This window comes from Mytilus edulis, chromosome 5 (genome assembly GCF_963676685.1).
Source record: "Mytilus edulis chromosome 5, xbMytEdul2.2, whole genome shotgun sequence".
In the NCBI taxonomy this organism is placed as follows: Eukaryota; Metazoa; Mollusca; class Bivalvia; order Mytilida; family Mytilidae; genus Mytilus; species Mytilus edulis.
The window spans coordinates 44,562,087-44,584,465 of record NC_092348.1 but is presented as its reverse complement, the minus strand read 5'-3'; the positions used below and the strand labels follow the sequence as shown (position 1 = coordinate 44,584,465).

Genomic DNA, 22,379 nt, shown 5'->3' with positions numbered 1-22,379 from the left:
GAGGTTACTATACTCACCAGCTGTCATCATTTTGTTCCGATTACCTTTGAGTATGTTTATTTCATGACTACAACAATAAAACGTGTGATATTTTTACATACACTCTCCACCCTTTCCCCCTATGAATTTACCCTTTTCATTTTGTTCTGATTATCATACTTATTTTCTTTTTTGGAAACCTTCATTCATATTAGAAGGTTATCCTTATAAAAAAGCAGGTGTTTGTATCCTGGCAACAATAAACCCCTCCCAATAAAATGTTCTTCTGCATTCCTTTGTCAATTTGATCCCCGTTCCTTTTATAAAAGCCTCAGATGAATTCTCATATTATAACAATTGATACCGAGTTCGAAGTCAAATGTTTTCAACGTATGACAAAACAGACAATTGTGACAACATCATGGTAGAAAAAAAATGAAAATAAAATAAATAGAAATTTAGAGGAAAAAGACACAAATTAACCCTAACCGTTTAATGTACAATGTATTCATCATGTTCATTCGCTGATGATATTCCGTGCGAGTTTTCAGTGTCTGTTCACCCTTAATAGAAATAAGCAGATGTGGTATGAGTGCTAATGCGACAATTTTACACCCAAGTCACAGTGTGTAATACGTTAACCATTATAGGTCAAAGTACGGCCTTCAACACGGAGGCTTGGTTCAAACCGATCAGCAAGCTATAATGGGCCCCACAATGACTAGTTCAAAATCCGCATTATAACTTTAAACATTATACAATTAAGAAAATGGTGTAATTCCCTTTAAAAGTAGTTGAGTTTCAGATTCTGTTGATTTACATGTGAGGCGTTTTGGATATGATAAAACTTCAATACGATGTTGAATAACTAAGATATAAATGTCAATGTTTTTACAACCACTGAAATTTACGTTGCTGATGAACAGGATCACGTATAGTACGGCGGCTTTGTGAAAAATTGTGCACATCCTGCTACAAGCATGAAATTTGGCATAGACCTTCCTAATCTATTACTCTTTTATTTTAGATAGGGAGGCATTTGAAAAAAATGTCGCACTTCCGGTAAAATCCAAAATGGCGGACTTCATACTTCAATCAGCCCAATATCAACTGCTAGTATGTGAAAAGGTTTTATAATCATGCTACTATCATAATATTTGGTACAAACCTTTGTTTTTTACTACTTTTTGATAAATTGTATAGATTAGATGTCTTGAAAAACCCTATTTCCGGTAAAATCCAATATGGCGGACATTGTACTAAAATAAGCTTATTTTTAGGGAGGGTAATTGAAATATGTTTTAACATATTGCTACTATCATAACATTGTGCAGGAACCATTTCTTTGGTGCTTCTCATGGATACAATGTATAAGACATATTTCTTTAAAACCCTTACTTCCGCTAATATCCAAAAATGTCGGACATAGAAATATCAAATTCTTTTTCTTATATATTCAACTTTTTTTCAAAATATAAAGAAAATGTTGTTTATTGTGCTGGCTTTAAGTTATCCTCAAAACCACTTATTCTATTCTGCTGTAAATGTTTAAATACAAAGTTATCACTTCTGGTAAAAAAAAACAATCTGGCGTAAATTTCAAAGATGAGTCCTCAGTCCATATCTTCGATGTAGATTTTTGGAAAGATTGATTAAAACAAAATAAAATTACTTAAGTACTAAAACATTTTTAAAACTGCTACAACAATTCGGCCAAAAAGACATGTTCATTCACGATCAGCACCTCATGCACACAAGGCAGTCTACGGGAGACACGATTTTTCACATCATCCTTTATTACATCCACATGTACAAGCTTCTGACAAAATGATGAGGCCTCAGAAAGAGCTTTTTTAAAAGGGATCCTCTTTGTCCCTTCGCCATCCATTAGCGCCTGGACTGTGTAGCATAAGAGCCAATTCCAAGCTCGTACCCCTAAATACCTGCCTTAGTATATTGCACATTTTACATGCTGGAAAAGACTAAATCAAGTTCAGGGAATAGCCTCAATTAGCCTTCCCTTTTGCGCAAATACTAGTAGTTATTTTCTTGCCTCGTTAACCATGTTAACCCAATCTGTTAAATGTGTGGTGCGATTTATAGTAAAACCCAAGTGATTTAGGTTGATCAATCATCAATCTTTATGTTAAAGTCACATTTTCAATTGCCATCAATGATCTCACACGCAGTCTTTTTTCTTTTCAAGCAAAGATAGAACTGTGTCACCACTGGTAAAGGCATGGATCACAATAAGTGTGTGTGATCACTCATTGCCTAGTGCATTTGAAAGGTCATTGATAGATATTAATTCAAAGTTTTTTGCCCTCCCAAACACAATCCATAGTTCGTCTATCCCTATGTCACGGAGAAGCGAAACAGTAATGACAGCATCATCAGTAACGACTGTTCGTATCATGACTCGTTTACGTTCGTGTTTACGCATCAATGTAAATATAGTGGAATTTGATGAAACTGTCATCCAAGTGAGAGGGTTCGCGCTATAAAACCAGGTTTAATCCACCATTTTCTACATTTGAAAATGCCTGTACCAAGTCAGGAATATGACAGTTCTTGTCCATTCGTTTTTGATGCGTTTTGTTATTTGATTTTGCCATGTGATTATGGACTTTCCGAATTGATTTTCCTCTAAGTTAGTATTTTTGTGATCTTACTTTTCACTGCATCATATACATGCACCATGATTCTAGTGTCTACCTCTTAATGTGACCATAGTGCTAAACTTGAAATACATAACGTGGTGGATAAGATAGAATATCCTGAACATTTGTTGCAACAACTACCATACGTATCCTAGAATTCATCCACTCGTGTTACAGTTTCAAGGTATTTTATTGAGGTAAGGACATAATACCTAATCAGCATACTCGTTAGCCCGCAAATACATGTTTATTCACAATCGGAGAGCAGATTTTCCACATTTACAAAAACTGGTATTGTTTCTTACATCCATAATGTTCACGCTCCTGATAAGATGAAGAGGCCTCACTAAGAGTTCAAAAGGGTTCCCATGGATCATATTTGTTCCTTCGCCATTCATAAGCGTCTGGACTAGTTAGCATAGGAACCAATTCCAAGCTTGTTACTCATTCATAGCCGCCATGGTATATTGCACGCTTTACATGCTGAAAAAGACTAGACGAAGTCCTGGGAATAGCCTCAACAAGTCTTTCCTCTCCCAAAAACGCATGTTTTCTTGCTTTGTACTCATTCTAAATGCTAAAGTCACATCTTCAAATGCCCTCCATGTCACCAACGCAGTTCCCTTTCCAGCAAACGTGTAATCTCTGAATGCCTAGTGCATTTGAAAGGTCATGTATAGATATATATCTAAAGTTTTTCCCACTTCCAAATGCAAACCAAAGTTCGTCTGCCCCTATGTCACGGAATAGCGAAACAGCAATGACATCAGTATCGACTGTTCGATGGTGCTAAATTTGAAACATCATCAAGTGGTGGATAACACTGAACATCCTGAGCATTTGTTGCTACAACTACCTTTTCCTCAAAATTTTATTGAGCAAGCTGCTGAGAATGAAAACTAAAAATTTCTTTCTTATTGTCGTCATCTCTCAGAACACTTGCCAATTTTGAGGAATTTGTTTTGACCCTGGATTCATCTGTGTATTATCTATCCCCAAAATGTAGCTCTTGCTTCATGTAGCAGCCTTCAAACTACCAGTATTGTCTATGTACGCATCTGAGACTACATCCACTATTGTTACAGTTTTAAGGTATTTCCTAACGAGTATGCTGATTATTATGTCCTTACCTTAATAACATATCTTCAAACTGTAACAAGAGTGGATGAAATTTTTGATGAGTATGGTAGTTGTAGCAACAAATGCTCAGGATTTTCAGTGTTATCCACCACGTGATGTATTTCAAATTAAGCACCATGTTCACAGTATGAGGCTGACACTAGAATCAACGTGCATGTGTCTGATGCAGTGAAACACGAACTTAAACGAGTCATGATTCGAATAGTCGCTACTGATGATGCTGTCATTACTGTTTCGCTATTCCGTGACATAGGGGTAGACGAACTATGGATTGTGTTTGGGAAGACAAAACACTTTGGATTACTATCTATGAATGGTCTTTCAAATGTACTAGGCAATAAGTGATATCACACACTTATTGTGATCAATGCCTTTACCGGTTGTGATACGGTTCTCTCTTTGCTTGGAAAGAAAAAAGAATGTGGGTGTCATTGATTGCATTTGAAGATGTGACTTTAACCTAAAAAATGATGATTGATCAACCGAAATTACCGGGATTTTACTGTAAGATCGCACAAACTTATCAGATGGAGTCAACATGGTTAACGAAGCAAGAAAATAACTATTTGCACAAAAGGGAAGGCTAATTGAGTCTATTTCCTCAACTTGGTCTACTCTTTTCCAGCATGTAAAACGTGCAATATACTAGGGAAGGTGTTTAGGGGGACGAGCATTGGATTGTCTCTTATGCTACCCAGTCCAAGCGCTAATGGATGGCGAAGGGACAAAGAGGATCCCTTTTAAAAAAACTCTTCTGGGTCCTCATCACTTTGTTAAATGTTTGTAAATTGTGGATGTCAGAAAGAATGTCTCGGTCGTTGTTAATGTGGAAAATCGGGTCTCCAGTGCACTGCTTTGTGTGCATGTGGTAGGGACTGTGAATAAACATGTATTTTTGGCCACGTATTAGTAATTTTAAAAATGTTTTAGTATTATACTGATTTTTTTTTTAATCAATCTATCCAAAACTCTACATCGAAGAAATAGATTGAGTACTTATCTTTGAAATTTACGCCATATTTATTACCGGAAGTGTCAACTTTGTATTTAAACATTTACAACAGAATAGAATTAGGGGTTTTGAGGATTACTTAAAGCCAAAATATTAATGACCAGCACAAAAAACAACATTTTCTTTACATTTTGAAAAAAAGTTGAATATTTAAATAATGAATTGATATTTCTATGTCCGCCATTTTGAATATTACCGGAAGTAGGGGTTTTAAAGACAGATTTTTTATACATTGTATTCATTAGAAGCACAAAAGAAAGGTTCCTGCACAATGTAATGATAGAAGCAATACGTTTAAACACATTTCAATTACCCTCCCTAAAAAAAAGCTTATTTTAGTACAATGTCCGCCATGTTGGAATTTACCGCAAGTAGGATTTTTTCAGACATCTAAACAGTATAATATATCCAAAAGTAGTACAAAACAAAGATTTGTACCAAATATTATGGTTGTACCATGATAATAACACCTTTTCAAATACTAGCCTTTGATATCGGGCTGATTTAAGTATGAAGTTCGCCATTTTGGATTTTACCGGAAGTGAGACATTTTTTTCAAATGCCTCCCTATCTGAAATAAAAGAGTAATAGTTGAGGAAGGTCTATGCCAAATTTCATGCTTGTAGCAGGATGTTCACAATTCGTCTGAAATATACTTGTAGCCGCCGGACTAGTATAAATACTTGATAGTTGCATTGATTTGCACAAAAAGTGTTTAAAAAGCAACCGAAAGTTTGCCTTACTTTTCCACACTAACTGATAATTATATTGAAATAGGATATTAAAATGCAGAGAGTGACATGCAATGTTTTACTTATATATACGAAAAAAAATTAAATAACACAGCGCTTAAATCTTTCGCTTAGAAATGTATTCCTGGTTATCTTTCTTGTATCACTTGGAAGTATTTATTCTGAGGAATGCAATAACCCATCGATTATACTTCCAGTCGCACACCGGATAATTATTTTAACTTCATACATGCATGGTCCATCTTTTTTCTGTAAAATAAGCTATGGTCAGCGTCTCCGAATCTCCAGCAGAATTTCTTCTGCTACACAGCCTTAAAAAAATGAAAAAAAACCATAAGGTACAGTCGTCTGTAATAGACCCACAAATGTATATTGCTATACAATTTATATTGATAAGATCTATTCAAATACCTCTCAAGACATGAGTATTTGCATTTGTTCTGATGATTGATAGTAATATTAAGGACTGGAATGAAATCAATATCTATAGTTCTGTTCAACAGTTTTTATGGTAAATCAGTTGAAGTAGATTGTTTGAAGTTTGTAGCATATTTAACTTTGTACATCCTTTTCCAGTTTGCAGTTGATATAAAAATCTGGAGATGTGTTATGATTGCCAATGAGTCAACTATCTACAGAACTTCAAATGACATAGCAATAATAATATTAATAGGCAACAATACAACCTTCAAAAATGAGGAAAACCCTTGTCGGCTGCAAACACTCCTGACATGAAAAGTATGCAACAATTCAATTAAGAACAGTAATAGCCTGCTTTACAACTAAACAACAGGTTAGGACCCTCCCCTTTTCAATTAGGGATATCCTTTATTTTGCTGTTGTAGAATAGGAAAAAGAAAATGTAGCCTTTTTAACTTATAAAGGGGGATTCATTATATTCGGAACAACTTTTCTTAAAGACTGATCCACTATTTTCAATAATTAATAAAGATAGAAGTCCATCTGGGAACATTATATATTTGTATTATGTATATGTTCCGGACCATATTAGTACATTGTATTTGGACCATACGCGTATGGTCATACCATACGGGTATATACTCATATGGTCCGACCATACGCGTATGGTCGGACCGTACGTTATGGTCGGGGTAATTAGGAGGTACATTTATGCTTACCTCTTTATTTAACCCTTCTAGTTGTCACGTCATTATTCAGACATTACCAAAGGTAATTTTTTCATTAAAAATTAGTAATAACAAGATTAACAAAATAAAATGAGCAGTTTCACACAGTAAATTTCATCACTAGTCAAAGCTATAGAAAACACATTTTTTTTTCATTACCGATATGTTATAACGAGTGAATGGCAAAATGTCGACCTGGGCAGATAAATTCCAAAAATATCTTATAATGAACTGTTACACAAGAAGTAAACTGGTTTACTATAACCTGACGTAAAAGTAAACAGGATAAAGAGTCTAATAAATTGCTTACTTTTGAAACTTTTAATATAATTAGCATTAGCAGTGCAATATTCATAATTTTTTATACTTATAATTATACGTGTTTTGTTTTTAAAAAAAACATGAATGACGTCACCGGCAAGCACACTAGTTTATTTTTCAAAGTTGTCTGGTGATATGATGTACTTCAGTCATGTTACGATATTGGAGATCTAGAGCTTTTTCACAGTAGACACATCGAATGACCCAGGACCCAAGAAAAGCTATGGTACCGTGTGGACGTAAATGTCACCCTACGCATCCATGCAAGAATACAATTAGCGACGAAAACTAACTTTGGCAGCAATATTTAATGTCATTTGAATTGTAATAGCAATCATTGTTTTTTTATAAAGTTTTCTCATGCATATTATTGAAAAATATACCTATATGGTCCACATACTCATATGCAACGGCCCGTTTATAACCAAACGAGTATATACTCATATGGTCCGACCATACGCGTACGGTCGGACCATATAAGTATACGCATATGGTCATGACCATACGCGTATGGTCCAAATACTCATATGGTCCGGAACATATATATTCCAAATCGTGGACTAACCTGACATCAAATGTTGATACTGTTTTATTTGAATGACTGTAGTGGTAGAAGATCAAACTAAAAGACAGCCAGCAAATTACAATGCATAAATAAATTAATTGTCGCAGTAGTGATACATTCCAATGGAAGTTTTTTCCCGCGTATAAATTTCATGTGTAAAGAAAGGCAACAGTAGTATACCGCTGATCGAAAGTCATAAATCGAATGAGAAAAAAAAAATCCAGGTTACAAACTAAAGCTGAGGCAAACGCATCAAATATAAGAGGAGAACTACGACATAACAGAAACACAACATTAAAATGTAACACACACAGAAACGAACAATAATATAACAATGGTCATTTTCCTGACTAGATACAGGACATTTTAAGAAAAAATGGCGGGTTGAACCTGGTTGTGTGGCATGCTAAACCTCCCACTTTTATGGCAATGTTAAATATAACATTAAGAGGCAATACAAGAGAAAACCAGGCAGAACTTGGAAATTTTGTTCAACAACCTTTTTGAGATAAATGTGTTTTTGTATTGTATGCACCTTTTTTTGTTGGGAAATGACACTTTTTAAAGTAGTTTTGGGTTATTGTGGATAAAAAAAATGAATATGATTTTACAGTAAATTTGACTGCTTATATAGGGAAATACGGGTATTAATTTCTCAATAAAAACAGCCTACAATATAACAATTGAAATATATTCTAAAAGATGACCATGAATCCAACAGGAAATGATAATAATATCTCTGGTATCTGTTGTGTAAATGTTTTAATGCAGTAAAATGTATGGAAACAGCGGCTTATTTTTCAACGTTTTGGTGTTTAGACATATCAAAAGTGATACTCTTCAATTTAAAAACCGATAAAGGTTGTGATGTTGATTATGTCAACATCAGCCACAGGGCTTTAAAGTAGACTTGATCAGCTAGAAAAATATTGTGCTGACTGGTGCCTGAAAGTTAATATTAGAAAGACTAAAGTCATAATTTTTAATAAGGCTGGAAGGAAAATTCAGAAGAATTTTCGACTGCAGAATAACTTGATTGACTGTGTCGTTCATTACAAATATTTAGGTGTTCACTTTACTTCATTTGGAAGTTTTCATCTAGCTAAAACTGAACTTTATAATAAGGCTCTTAAGGCCTACTATAAACTTAGAAAGGATTTTATCAATTTGTCTCCTGGAATAAAATCTTGTGTTCATATTTTTGAGCATACCCTTAAACCCATTCTGTTATATAATTCAGAGGTATGGGGAGGTTATAATGTCTCTTGTAATAAATTACAGTCTTCCTTATTTAATCTTGAAAATATTTTTAAAAATCTTAAGTGTGAAAATCTCCATCTTAAATTTTCTAGATTTATACTTGGTGTACACAAAAGGAGTGTCAATTTTGCTGTATTATCAGAACTGGGACGTTTCCCCTTACATTATGATATTGTAAAGTCAATTGTAAAATACTGGTATAGATTTGAAAATCTTACAACTGAATTCAGTCTATTGAAAGATACTTATAAATGCAGCCAAGAGCTTCACAAATCTAACATAACTTCTTGGTTCTCATTTGTTAAAAAAGTATTAGAAGTTTTTGAAATTAAACCAGAAGTAAAACATTTCAGACAATATAAATTTTTGAACATATCTAGTAAATTAATACACACTAAATATATTAGCAATTGGTATGCTAGCCAAAATAAAGCTTCTGATGGAAAACTGTTGAATTAAGTGAAATTTAAGCAGAATTTTGGTTATGAAAATGATCTTTCTTTAATTAAGAACTTTGATTTTAGAAGATCTATATGCAAATTACGTATTTCTGCTCATAAGCTTCAAATTGAAGTTGGTCGTTTTTCAAATATTCCACGAAATGAAAGAATTTGCAAAAACTGCTCCTCTGGCTGTGTTGAAGATGAAATCCATTTTTTAACTAACTGTGAAAATTTTAAATCAGATAGAGATGCTCTCTTTGACTTTGTTTGCCAAAGAATTCCAAATTTTTCTATACTTGATAATCAGCATAAACTTATTTATTTATTAAACTGTGAAGACAATCAGGTCCTTAATGCTGTTGGTAAAATTATTAAAGTGAATATGAGTTAGTAATTGTATTGTAACTGTATGTAAAAAATTGTTTGTATCTATGTATCTATGCAAATCAATATTATTTTGCCTTATTCATGTATGCTCTTTATGCCCCTTGTGGGCCCTTAATTGGAAATAAAATATGTTCTGTTCTGTTCTGTTCTGTTCTGTTCATTGTTAGAGGCAGTTAGTGAGTTACAAATTCTGCAAAGACTGAAATTATTTTTTTGTTTGCTGGAAATGTGGAATATTAGGAATTTAAAGCAATCCGTGAGTAGTTTTTGAAGATTCAGCTGCATGGAAATCATACATTTTGCTCCCATCTTAAAACAGTATATCATGGACACCAAGGAAAGATCTAAATGCCATAATTTTGGGCATCTTGAAAACTGGAAAGGAGGGTCACTTTGAAGCAGATGATAGTTATAGTGTATAAAAGAATTCTTTGTCACAGTCATACCAGTTTGAACAGGTAATAGTTAAAATTATTGGAGTTTGAAATTATTTCCATGATTTCTGGGATAAATTGATACAAAAAGGCATCAATCAGAGCTGGGACTATTATACTCCCAGATCAAAGCATCCAAAAGATTAAATGAATTTAATAAACATATTTTTCAAAATGTCTTTTAAATGGAACCAAAATCAAATTTCAGTGAGAATTTTACAGACACATTGTTGTTTGATTCTGCTTTATTTTGAAATTAGAAATCATTTTACAAAGTTTACAATATTTTCCCAACTGACTATCATGAAGCCTGTTCAATTATTTCAATAAATCCCCCCTCTTCCCCATTTGTGAGTTACAATGGGAAATTCTTATCTGTATATGTATGATCTGAGCTGAAGGCAAATTTATACATTTTATAAATTCATCATGTTCAACATGTTCAAACATTATTTGAATAGGATAATAATTTAAAATAAAAAAAATCTAAAACTATCAGACTCAGAAATTACAACAATAAGAAGATGTAGTACATGTAGTTACAAAATGTATTGTAATATGATCATGATAATTGTCAATGAGAAAATCACATGTACCACTAACCGCAATATACATAATAGACATGTCTGTCACCTTATCATGCTTATCCTTAATATGTTCATGTACATAATGTATAGTACATGTACAAAAATGAATGTAGGCAACTACAAATGAATACATTTTGTATATACATGTAGAATAGATACATGTATAAGAAGATGTGGTATGAAAGTCAACAGGTCAATGAGACAACTCTCCATCCAGGTCACAGTTTATAAAAGTAAAGACAATCCTATAGTTATCAGGATAGTCATATAAATTTATGTCAGATATGTGTAGTACATTGTACATGTAAACAGTAAGCTTAATTTGTGAAAAAGCAGGAGTAAATCATTGCTTTTTTAATTTATGACATGTATGAGAGTCAAATTTAAATTTTCTGTAATTTTGATTGCTACAAATGTACATGAACATATATGCCTATATTTTACATGACCTTTAATGTTACATACATGTATGAAAGATACTTTGTAAATGGTTATTGCATATTTAACATGTTTAAAAGAATAAAACTTGTAAATCAAATCTTAAGACAATTAGATTCTTAACTCACTATTTAGATGGGATCTTTATGGATGGCAATACTTTTGTTTCTTAAGTTTGTTGTTAATTGTCCATCATGTACTTAGAAACTAAATTTAGACATGTACATGTACAAACAAAAATGTATTTGATCATGATGATATAACATGTATAAGGATTTCAAACTTTTTACATTACAAAACTGCAAAAGAAAACCAAAATAGCTCATTTTGCGATCTTGTCATTAGTATTTAGATACATTTGTACCCATTAGTATTTAGATACATTTGTACATGTACATGTATGATCATGATGAGAATATAAGGTTAATTTGACTCAAACATATGAAGTAAACTTGTTTAATAAATCACAATTGACCTTAAGCTTTCTGCACTAAAGTGTTCATTTAATGTAGATCATTTTATATTAACCTGTCCATTTAACAAAAGAACTAATCATACTAAAAAGTCATGTAACTTTGAAAAGTTGAATAAATTTTCTATGTTTTAATGTAGTAAGATGCTATTAAACAGATCATTTTATATTTTCCATGGGTTCTTAAGATAAGACACGTAAGAGAATAACTAACATGACTAATTTGATTTTAAATACAAATTTCGAAATTCAATTCAAAGAATAATGGATCACTTTATAATCTTTTATTTCTTTTCAACAGAAAAAAGATACATCAGATGACAGACTTACATGTACAAAAAATGTAGAGGAGCCTATAATAAGAGAAATGGATCAACTTGATTTTGAAGTTAACATAGAATGAAATTCAAAACAGTGTGGCTGTGGCCATTGATTGACACATTAAATTCATCCATTGTAATAAGAGAAATGGATCAACTTGATTTTGAAGTTAACATAGAATGAAATTCAAAACAGTGTGGCTGTGGCCATTGATTGACACATTAAATTCATCCATTGACTGTGACAATTTAGGTGAACGTTTGTATGTAATGACCACTGCTCACTATGTACCTTTTAAAGACACTTAAACTATGGGGTCACCAAACATTCTCAACACCTTAATAAAGTAATTCGAAAAATTAATCAGAAATAACACGATGTTTTGATTTATATCAATTATATCTAAATTTTTTTAGTTGAACAGTCCTGCCTGGTGCTCTCTGACATTGCCTCTTAAAAAGACAACATTACATGACAGGACTAGAATACAAATAAATGGGAGAAAATATAGGACAGAGAAACATACGAATAATAGCTAACAAAAGGTACCAGGTTTAGAAGTTAATACGCCAGACGCGCGTATATAAAATAAAACTTTTGGTGGCCGGCTGTTAGCTTAAGTTTCCTCGTCAGTTTTAATCTAACGTCGTAACACAGTACATGATATATGAGGGATATACCATTTTCATGGCTATACTGTCCTTCATATTTAGGTAATTTTGACACAGCAAATTATAAAGTAAATGTTTCTGTATTAAGGAAGTTTATCAGGAAATTGAGTTGTTTTCGCAACAACAAAAAAAAACACTAAGTAACATACATTAATAACTCGACTCGGAATGTAAATAACCCCTAAAATATAATGGTATATTGAATCGTCCATGACAATTTTTATACAGGTGAAAGTCGTATAATTCACGAAATTCACACTGATTCCGTTGATTTTGCCAGTTGAATGGACTGGCATGAGGTTAAATATATATCGTCTGAACATCAACCCAACAATGTTAGATCTGTAAATTTGCTTTCGCAATTTGTTTTTGTTCTTTTCTCACCGGGATTCGAACCCATGCTACTGAGATATCGTGACACCAACTCGCCTGCACTGTAGCCGTCCCGCTAGACCACACGACCACCTGGGCTTCACTAAAAGACCCTGCTGTCTGCCATTAGCGATTGCCAAATAAGATTGATCACAAGATGTAACAAAATGGATCTTAATATAAATTTAATACTAAACAGAAAACGATAAACTTGTGGCCAAGATGTTATGCCACAAACACAAGGTGTCAATATCTATTTTTTGTACACCAGATCTAGATTTCGACAATATATGTCTCTTCAGTGATGTTAGGGATCGAAACGGTATTTTGAAGGCCATATAATTTACCCTCAATTTCAGATAGACTCTTAAATTTTAAGAGTCAATATAGGATGAACGGATTATATAAACCGGAGGGGAAATATGATACGAGCCCAAACGAAAAAATATAAACGAGTCTAAATTGAAAAATACGTTCAAACCTTTTAAACTGCTCAATATTAAAAATCAAATGAATAGCAAAATAAGAATGAACCAAATGAATGCTTAGCAGTGTTGTTTTTATTTTATTTTCTATCTTTAACATCGATTATTAAATAAAACAACATGATTTCACCAAATTGAATAAAATAACAGGAACAACTTTTTAGTAGATCTTACTTTGGTTAACATTATTGCTGTTTACAATTTATCTCTATCTATAAAAATATTCAAGATAACAAAAAACTGCAAAATTTCCTTAAAATTACCAATTTAGTGGCAGCAATCCAACAATGGGTTGTTCGTTTCGTCTGACATATTAGGCCAGATAGATCTTGACCAATTGAACTATAAAATCTTTAGTTTTTGAAATATAAGCCAAAAACTGCATTTGACCCTCGTGTTCAATGTTTAGCCATGGCGGTCATGTTTGATGATGCATTGGATCAAAACTTCGGATACAATTTATAAACTAGATACCCTACGAAAAATTCAGTTAAAGGTTGGAGTTATTCGGTCCAGTAGTTTCAGAGGAGAAGATTTTTTAAATAGTTTACGACGACAGACGACGACGGACGACAAGTGATGACATCAACTCACATGGGGCCCTTCGGGCCCCGGTGAGCTAACAAATAGTAAGTATATATATTGTGAATTAAATAAATATAAATATATAAATTGAAAAGATAAATAAATATAAAAAAAATAATTATAAGGTGTGTTAGTCACAACTTATATGTGTGGTTTAGACATACTGAATATAAAAAAAGTACAAATACCGTTATAACACATAGTTATCACAACAGAGGAGTCTAGTAAGAAGTAGTAAGCATGCTCGATTGGATGTGTACTGATCGATATTTTAGTCGGTGCATAACATTTGAGCGCATTTTTGCTTACATTTGTGTGCGGTTTTTTTTCAGGTAAACTCACGTAAATACAGGTAGATAACGGATCTGTACCATGTGTAGTAATCCCTTTTATTTGTTAATTTAATGTCTTTTGTTTCGATCTGATGAATCAAGCCTTCTTCAACTGATGTTTATAGTTTGTTCTCGTGTGGTGCTGTTAAACAACTGTCCAATGTCATGAAAGGGTTGGGCACCCACAAACATATTTAAGCCCGCCAAATTATGTATATGCTTATCCAAAGTCAGGAGCCTGTTATTCAGGGGATGTATTTTTATTTTATTTATTTTTTTGGAGGGGATACTTTGTTCTTCATAAATCCGCTGTCAGGTTTATCCCTTGAATTGTTTTACATTTTTCTGTTTGGGTTCTTTTATAGCTTGCTGATAGTCTTTTCTGCTTGAGCCCAATCGTTTGTTATACTTAATGGTCAGGGGCCATTACAGAAGGGATATTTATTTCTCCTTCATGTTGTTGAGGGTTTTTTTTTAAATATTGATTATTTGTTTTTGAGATCATAACTTTTCATAAACCTACTTCTTTGCTCTTCTCTTTCGGTTTTTTTTTCGATAAGATTTTTGTTGGATACATCTTTATTATTTCCTCTTTCATACATTTTTTCCCTTTCAAACTTACAAATACTTTGATGTGACCATTACTATGTATTTGTAAAAATGAGTGCATTTCTTTATTTACACGCAGGGAGTTTTTTCAATTTAAGACTGTTTTTGTTATATTTCTTTGTATAATGTAGTATGATACATTTTTTTCATTAACTGCATCTGTTTTCTTTAATTTACAAATGCTTCCTGAATATGGCCACACTATGACTTTAAGAAAAAAAGAAAACTATTGTTTTTGGTTCAGTAAAAAGCGTGTAGGGATTTGGTGTGATGAACCAATTCAATCATCCGGTCCCGTCTTTTTCATTATATAGCAAAAATGATAATATTATATATAAGAATTTTTAAACATTTTGAAGATAATTTAACATGTGTATCAAAAATCAATGTAATTATGACTTTAAATTACTATGGTTTTTTTTAATTCTCAGTTTTCATTTAAAGTAGTCACGGTTTGGGTTATCCCTCACCTTAAGCTTTAATCATATGGATTATTATTCCTCTCCACCATGTTCACCCTCAAAATCATATACCGTTTGATTTTATATTTTTTCAAACGGTGAAAAACTGTTATTCCCTTTGAAAGTAGTTGAAAGTATTTGAGACCTTAAGACTATATAGAGCACTCGATGTTGAATTGTAAGATGGGCAAAAACGCAGTATGATGAATTATGATTATTGTGGCTCGAAATTCTAAGAAGCAACACAAAATCAAAATGTCAGTTTCTTATCCACCTCTGAATTGTATGTTGCTGATGAAAAAGGTCGAGTATAAACACCTAATATTTGCATTGAATTCCCCGAAAGCTGTTTAAAAACGTCATAAAAGTTAACATTGCCTTTCCACACTAACTGATAATTATATTGACACATGATATAAAAATGCAGGGAGTGACATGCAATACATTACATATACAATGATATATATATACCAAGTAAATTTTTAACAACACAGCGCTTAAATTAAATCTCATCGTTAGAAATGTATTTCGAGGTTATCTTTCTTGTATCAGTTGGAAGTATCTATTCAGAGAAGTGCAATAATCCATTTATTATGAGTAAGAAGCAGTTTACATATATTCATTATTTTCTTACACTGTTTTTTTTTTATTTAAACTACATACATTGTACATGCATGTAAAATGTTCTATCTTTTTTCTGCAATATGGAAAATAAGATTTAATACAATACTCAGTAATATTTCTTAATTTGGCATGCAAGAAACTCTAACACATCTTCACAGTTAAAACTGAAAATTGGGCAGTTGTTGTATATTTACATCATGCGTGTAAAAACATTAAAAAAGCAAATGTACGTTGTTGTGTTGTTTTATTCTAGAGCAAACGAAAACAGAAGTCGATTTTTTATCGAAGAGGCTGACAGCACTTCAAGGAAAACTGTCTTCCTGCAAAGGTGAGTATAGCTTTTACATCTGAAAGTATATAAATGTTTGAACATTTAATTGAATGTTAGCAGCTCGTCGAGATATAGACCGTTAATTCATTTAGCAATCAATCAATGTAAACTACAAAAAGACGGCACATTTGACAAAAATCATTACTTTCAACATTTAAGATCAACAACTACATGTTTGCCTAAAAAAACAAACAATATGCAACTTCTGATGTAAAGCAGGTATATCAAAACTAGCGTATATTGTATAAATATATAACACACATTACCTGTACTAACATTAGGAACAAAAATAAATATTAAGGCCCGCAGAGATTTTATCTGTTTCGAAATCCCCAATCCTAAAACCCAAAATGTTGACCTTTGAAGTAATTTCAAATTATCTATCGCTCTATATAGAAGCGGGATACACGTGCTGTTTGTATAATATATGTTTGACCGGTTGCTGTGTAAAATTCTTACAGATAGACATTTTTTGTTCTTTACAATTATATATATATGTGTGTGTGTATGCTTAATAATATTTATACTTTGTGTATTATGCAATAGATAATCATTTCTATTTTCAGGGGAACCTCCTGTTTCTTCATATACTGCCTTTACAGCCATTTTATCTACAAATGGTGCAACAATGTCATCAGGTGGAGTTGTCAAATACAGCCGAGTTCTTGCTAATATTGGAAATTGCTACGACTACAATACGGGTGTGTTTACTGTAAAAACGCCTGGTGTTTACTCTGTGTCTGCTTCAATGATGACTCCACCTGGCAAGGGTGTCGATATTCAAACTCATATGTCAAACGCCATGGCTAAAATAAGAAAAAGGTCAATAAACAAACAATAGAACACAAACACATCATAGAAATCTGACTGAGTAACACAAACTCCACCAAAAACTTGGGGTGATCTCAGGTGCTCTGGACGGGTACCTGTCGTGTTGCTCATGTAATCAAGTAAATGTCTGAAATAACGGACACAAGTTAAAAATAATACACCATTGAGATACCAAACGACACACATATCATTTGCATTTTAAACATAGTATTTTTCTTTTAGTTGATTTGAAATTGATTAATACGAAAGCGTATTAGGGACATAGAAAAAATAAAATTGGCAGTGAACTTTTTTTTCAAAGTCGAAATTTTGACTTTTCAAATCTCGAAATTTTGACTTTTTTTTTTTTTTTTAACTTGAAATTTTGACTTTTCAAATCCCGAAATTTTGACATAAACTTGAAATTTGGACTTTCAAAAATCTTGAAATTTCGACTTTTTGAAAAGTCGAAATATTGACTTTTTTGAAACTCGAAATTGTGACTTATGAAAAGTCGATATTTTTACTTTAAACTCGAAATTTCGACTTTTTTAAACTCAAAATTTCTACTTTTATAAAACTCAAAATTTCGACTTATTTTAAACTCGAAATTTCAACTTATTTTAAATTCAAAATTTCGACTTTTTGTAAACTCAAAATTTCGACTTTTTTAAAACTCGAAATTTTGACTTATTTTAAACTCGGTTCACCTTTTTTTAAATTCAAAATTTCGACTTTTTGTAAACTCAAAATTTCGATTTTTGTTTACAATCGAAATTTCGACTTTGATCTCTTTTAAAACTTTGATGTTAGTATTCAAACACAGTTATTACAATTTTAGAAGGAGTAGACATGGACGCAAATTATTAAAACGTCATCAACACATTTTGGCAATGTTTATTTTGAAATAGGGTTTGCTCCATGTTTTAGTTCCCACGACACTGTCATAGAATCGTTATATCTGAGAACATATAGCATCGCAGTTTCAAAGGCCTGTTTGGTTTCCCAATAGCAAGTCACTGACTTTGCCTTGTTTAAATAATGTTAAATCAAGTAGCCAAAAATGCCATGCATATTCAGGACGACAAATGAGCTGCTCGGTTTTCTAGTTTTGGAATTTTGAAATAAATAAATGGTTCTTTTTTCTGGAATATTGATTAAACTCTACAAGTTGACATTCTTATGACACAACTATTAACCCTTGTCTTTATATATCAGACTGTTGAATAAAAATAAGTCGTAACATGGGTGTATCGGAATAACGGGGTTGTCTTGATACACATATCTGAAGTCCAGACTTGAAATATGTATTTGAACGTGAAACATATTTTATTTATTCTTCGGCAAGAACAAGATTTTCTATCTAAAATAACCTCTTTAAAATGGTTTAGTTTATTAAAATGTGCTCATTAAGTTGATGATGTATATGGCTTTCCGCTTGCTGATATAAATGACTGTGAATGTGGTAATCGCAAACGTATAAATACTTAGGAAAATTCGAAATTTTGAGTTTAAAACAAGTCGAAATGTTGAGTTTAAAACAAGTCGAAATTTTAAGTCAAAAAGAAGTCGAAATTTCGAGTTTAGAAAAAAACAAAATTTCCAGTTTTAAAAAAGGTCGAAATTTTGAGTTTAAGTCGAAATTTCGACTTTTTATAAACTTACGGCAAAATTTCGAATTCTAAAAAAGTCAAAATTTCGACTCTTTGAAAAGTCGAAATTTCAAGATTTAGAAAGTCAAAATTTCAAGATAAGAAAAGTTAAAATTTCGAGTTAAAGTCGAAATTTTAAGATTTGAAATGTCAAAATCTCGACTTTGAAAAAAAAGTTCACTACTACTTTTATTTTTTCTATGTCTCTAATACGCGTCCGAAGATTAAAACCAAGTAGCACATATTTCATGAAAATTCATAAAAAAAAAATGTACGACATGTGTAAATTCCATGCTAGCACCGTCATGCTGTTTGAATTTCAAAGCAGTTTACATGCACAACATTCATTCAATGTGTCCGAAGTGATTTCTTGGCAAAACGCATATACCAATTTTAGTAGACTTGTTTCCTCATCACTGACGACCTTTCGGAAGTCTCAATACAAATGCAGCACAGCTTTTGGAGAAATTAATTCATACAATATTTTCCAACCCAATTATTGTGTAAGTAATCACTCCATAAAGTGATATTGTTTAAAGCCCTAGTCCCACTAGACCCCGATCGGACCACGCTTACCGCGATCTAAAATAAATTCGGATCGTGGCTACGATTATACCACGTTCTCACCGCGCTTATTCTGCGACATCACTTCGCTTATCAAGATCGTTCTACGCTCATCACGTTCTCACTACGACCATACCAGTCCACCAGTTATCTTATTGCAACACGATCTTATCACGCTTCTACTTCGATTATAGCACGTTCTTACCACGATTATCCTACGTTCATATAGCGATCTTACTACGTTCTCTTGCTGCCCTTTTTGCAGTTTTAGTAGATAGTTAATACCCCAGTCCCACTAGGCCACGATCGCACTACGATCTGTGAAAAAAATGCAAATTTTGATGATCGTAGTGTGATCGTGTAGATCGCAGTAAGGTCGTATCACGGTCGTGGTGAGGTCTTCAAGATCGTGAAGAGCGTGGCCAACTTTGAATATGTTCAAAACAATCGTGGTGCGGTTGTGGCGAAATCAGGTCGTAGTAGAAGCGTAGTGAGAGCGCACTAAGATCGTAGTAAGATCGCAAAGGTCGCTGTACAATCGTAGCGAGAGCGTAGCGAAAGCGTGATTCTATTCGGAGAGTCTGTGCTACGATCGTACAGCGACGTTATCACGACCTCACTACGACCATCACGTTCTCCCTGTGACCCAACTACGCTTCCACTACGACTATACCACGCTGTTCACGACCATAGTACGATTCTAGCACGCCCTTGCCGTCCTCATCACGCTCTTCTTACGACCTTACTACGTTCACACTACGACCATCATTCTCATTGTCATTTTCACATAAAATACATAAAAAAAGCTCCCTAGATTTTGTTTGTTTGAATGTAATTATTCATTTGCTGTAACGGCTCAATCATGCTTCTATATGCTTCTTTTTATATAGATTAGACCGTTGGTTTTCCCGTTTAAATGGTTTAACACTAGTAATATTTTGGGTCCTTTATAGCGTGCTGATTGATGTGAGCCAAGGCTCCGTGTTGAAGGCCGTACCTTGGCCTATAATGGCTCACTTTTATAAATTGTTACTTGGATGGAGAGTTGTCTCATTGGCACTCATACCACATCTTCCTATATATATATATATATATATTGATAAATCTATGTCATCTCTGCTATCGTTCACTAAAATATCGTCATTGAGCTTTATGGACCAGCAATATGTTGTAATTGAGGTTGGATTGGTCGGTCCGACATCTCTGCTTGATCAGGATTCGTTACTTTGCTCCCTCTGCCTCTACATCAACTCCTACCACCATGCCCACGTGTTCTGGTAGATTTTGGAAGCATGACTGTATTGTTTCCGAGAAATTTAAGATTTAATCAGAAATATAAGGAATTGAACTGTATTGATATGGAACACGATGTTGACGTTATTGCTGAGAACGTAGTAAGATCGCGCTATGGACGTAGTATAATCGTGGTAAGAACGTGTTATAATCGCAATAAGATCGTGTTGCAATCGGATAACTCGTGGTATGGTCTTAGTGAGAACGTGAAGAGCGTAGAAAGATCTTGATAAGCGTAGTGAGGTCGCAGAATAAGCACGGTGAGAACGTGGTATAATCGTAGCGGGATCTTTGTAGAAGCGTAGAGAGGACGTAGTATTATCGTGAAAGCAACATCAACTTATATTTTCATGCCGCTCATACCGCGACCTCACCACGAACTAAATTTATTTAAGATCGCGTTGGGCGTGGTGCGATCGTGGTCCAGTGGGACTGGGGCTTTACTAAAACTGCAAAAAAGGGTAGCAAGAATAATTTTAGACGAACATGATTACACCAAACCTTCAAGAGAATTATTTCACGAATGTAACATTGTGCCAATCACACAAAGAATACTATTGTTTTTCTGTTTGTCTTTTTTATTTTTAGCCATGGCGTTGTCAGTTTGTTTTAGATTTATGAGTTTGACTGTCCCTTTGGTATCTTTCGTCCCTCTTTTATCACAAATCATTTCTAATGTATAAGGCAAAACATGGCTTAGCTCCAGAATATATGTCCAGTCTTATTGTATCAGCTTCTGCAAACCAAAAATATTATACGAGATTTTCATTCTCAGATAATTTTATAATTCCAAAACCAAATATAGAGTTGTATAAGTCTAGTTTCTCGTACACTGGACCAAAAGTGTGGAATGCTCTTCCTAATTCAATCAAAAAATCAAATACAGTAATCAGAATTTAAACATAAATACAAATATATGTACTCTTAACATTACCATCACATTTGTACTGTAATGCCATATCATAATTGTTTATAGTATTTTATTTTTTTAAATTGTATATAATCTTTATTTATCATTATTATTGATGCAGTGTTTATTTATAATGTAATTATTATTGTATTTAGAGAGCCTTACTGAAAATTGGTGTAATCCGAATGAGTTACTCTCTCTAGATAAAGATATTATTATTATTATTATTATTAATAATAATAAAGTCAACATCGTGTTCCATATCAATACTGTTCCATTCCTTCTATTTCTGATTAATACGTAGAATTCTCTAACACAATACAGTCATGCCACCAAGTAACGAAAAAGTAACGAATCCTGATCAAGCAGAGATGTCGGACCGACCAATCCAACCTAAATAACAACCTTTTGTTGGTCGACAAATCTCAAATGACGATATTTAAGTGAACGATAGCAGAGATGACACAGATGTGTCAAAAGATATAGGAAGATGTTGTATGGGTGCCAATGAGACAACTCTCCATCCAAGTAATCATTTATAAAAGAAAACTATTATAGGTCAAGGTACGGCCTTCAGCATGGAGCTTTGAGTAATGAAAGAAATTTCTGTTCAAAAGTTTTTTTAACAAAAATTGAATACTGTATTTGAAAATGGTAATTAAAAAGAATAATCTAGTGTTGCGTTTCTGAAGTCGGTAAGTATAATATGACAATATTAAAAAAAGAATATGACATGTTAGAACGAAGGTAAGAAAGAAATA

General features: G+C 33.0%; 2 protein-coding genes across 2 annotated transcripts in view; one reads left to right on the top strand and one right to left on the bottom strand.

Moving 5' to 3' along the window:
- The window catches only part of LOC139523758 (uncharacterized), a 312,433-nt gene that overhangs the window by 98,568 nt on the left and 191,486 nt on the right, over positions 1-22,379 (bottom strand). The window lies entirely within an intron of this gene.
- Positions 15,956-17,230, top strand: LOC139525106 (EMILIN-2-like). Its single transcript, XM_071320290.1, has 3 exons — positions 15,956-16,031; positions 16,312-16,386; positions 16,956-17,230. Exons 1-3 carry the CDS (start codon positions 15,956-15,958, stop codon positions 17,228-17,230), a joined length of 426 nt encoding a protein of 141 aa, XP_071176391.1.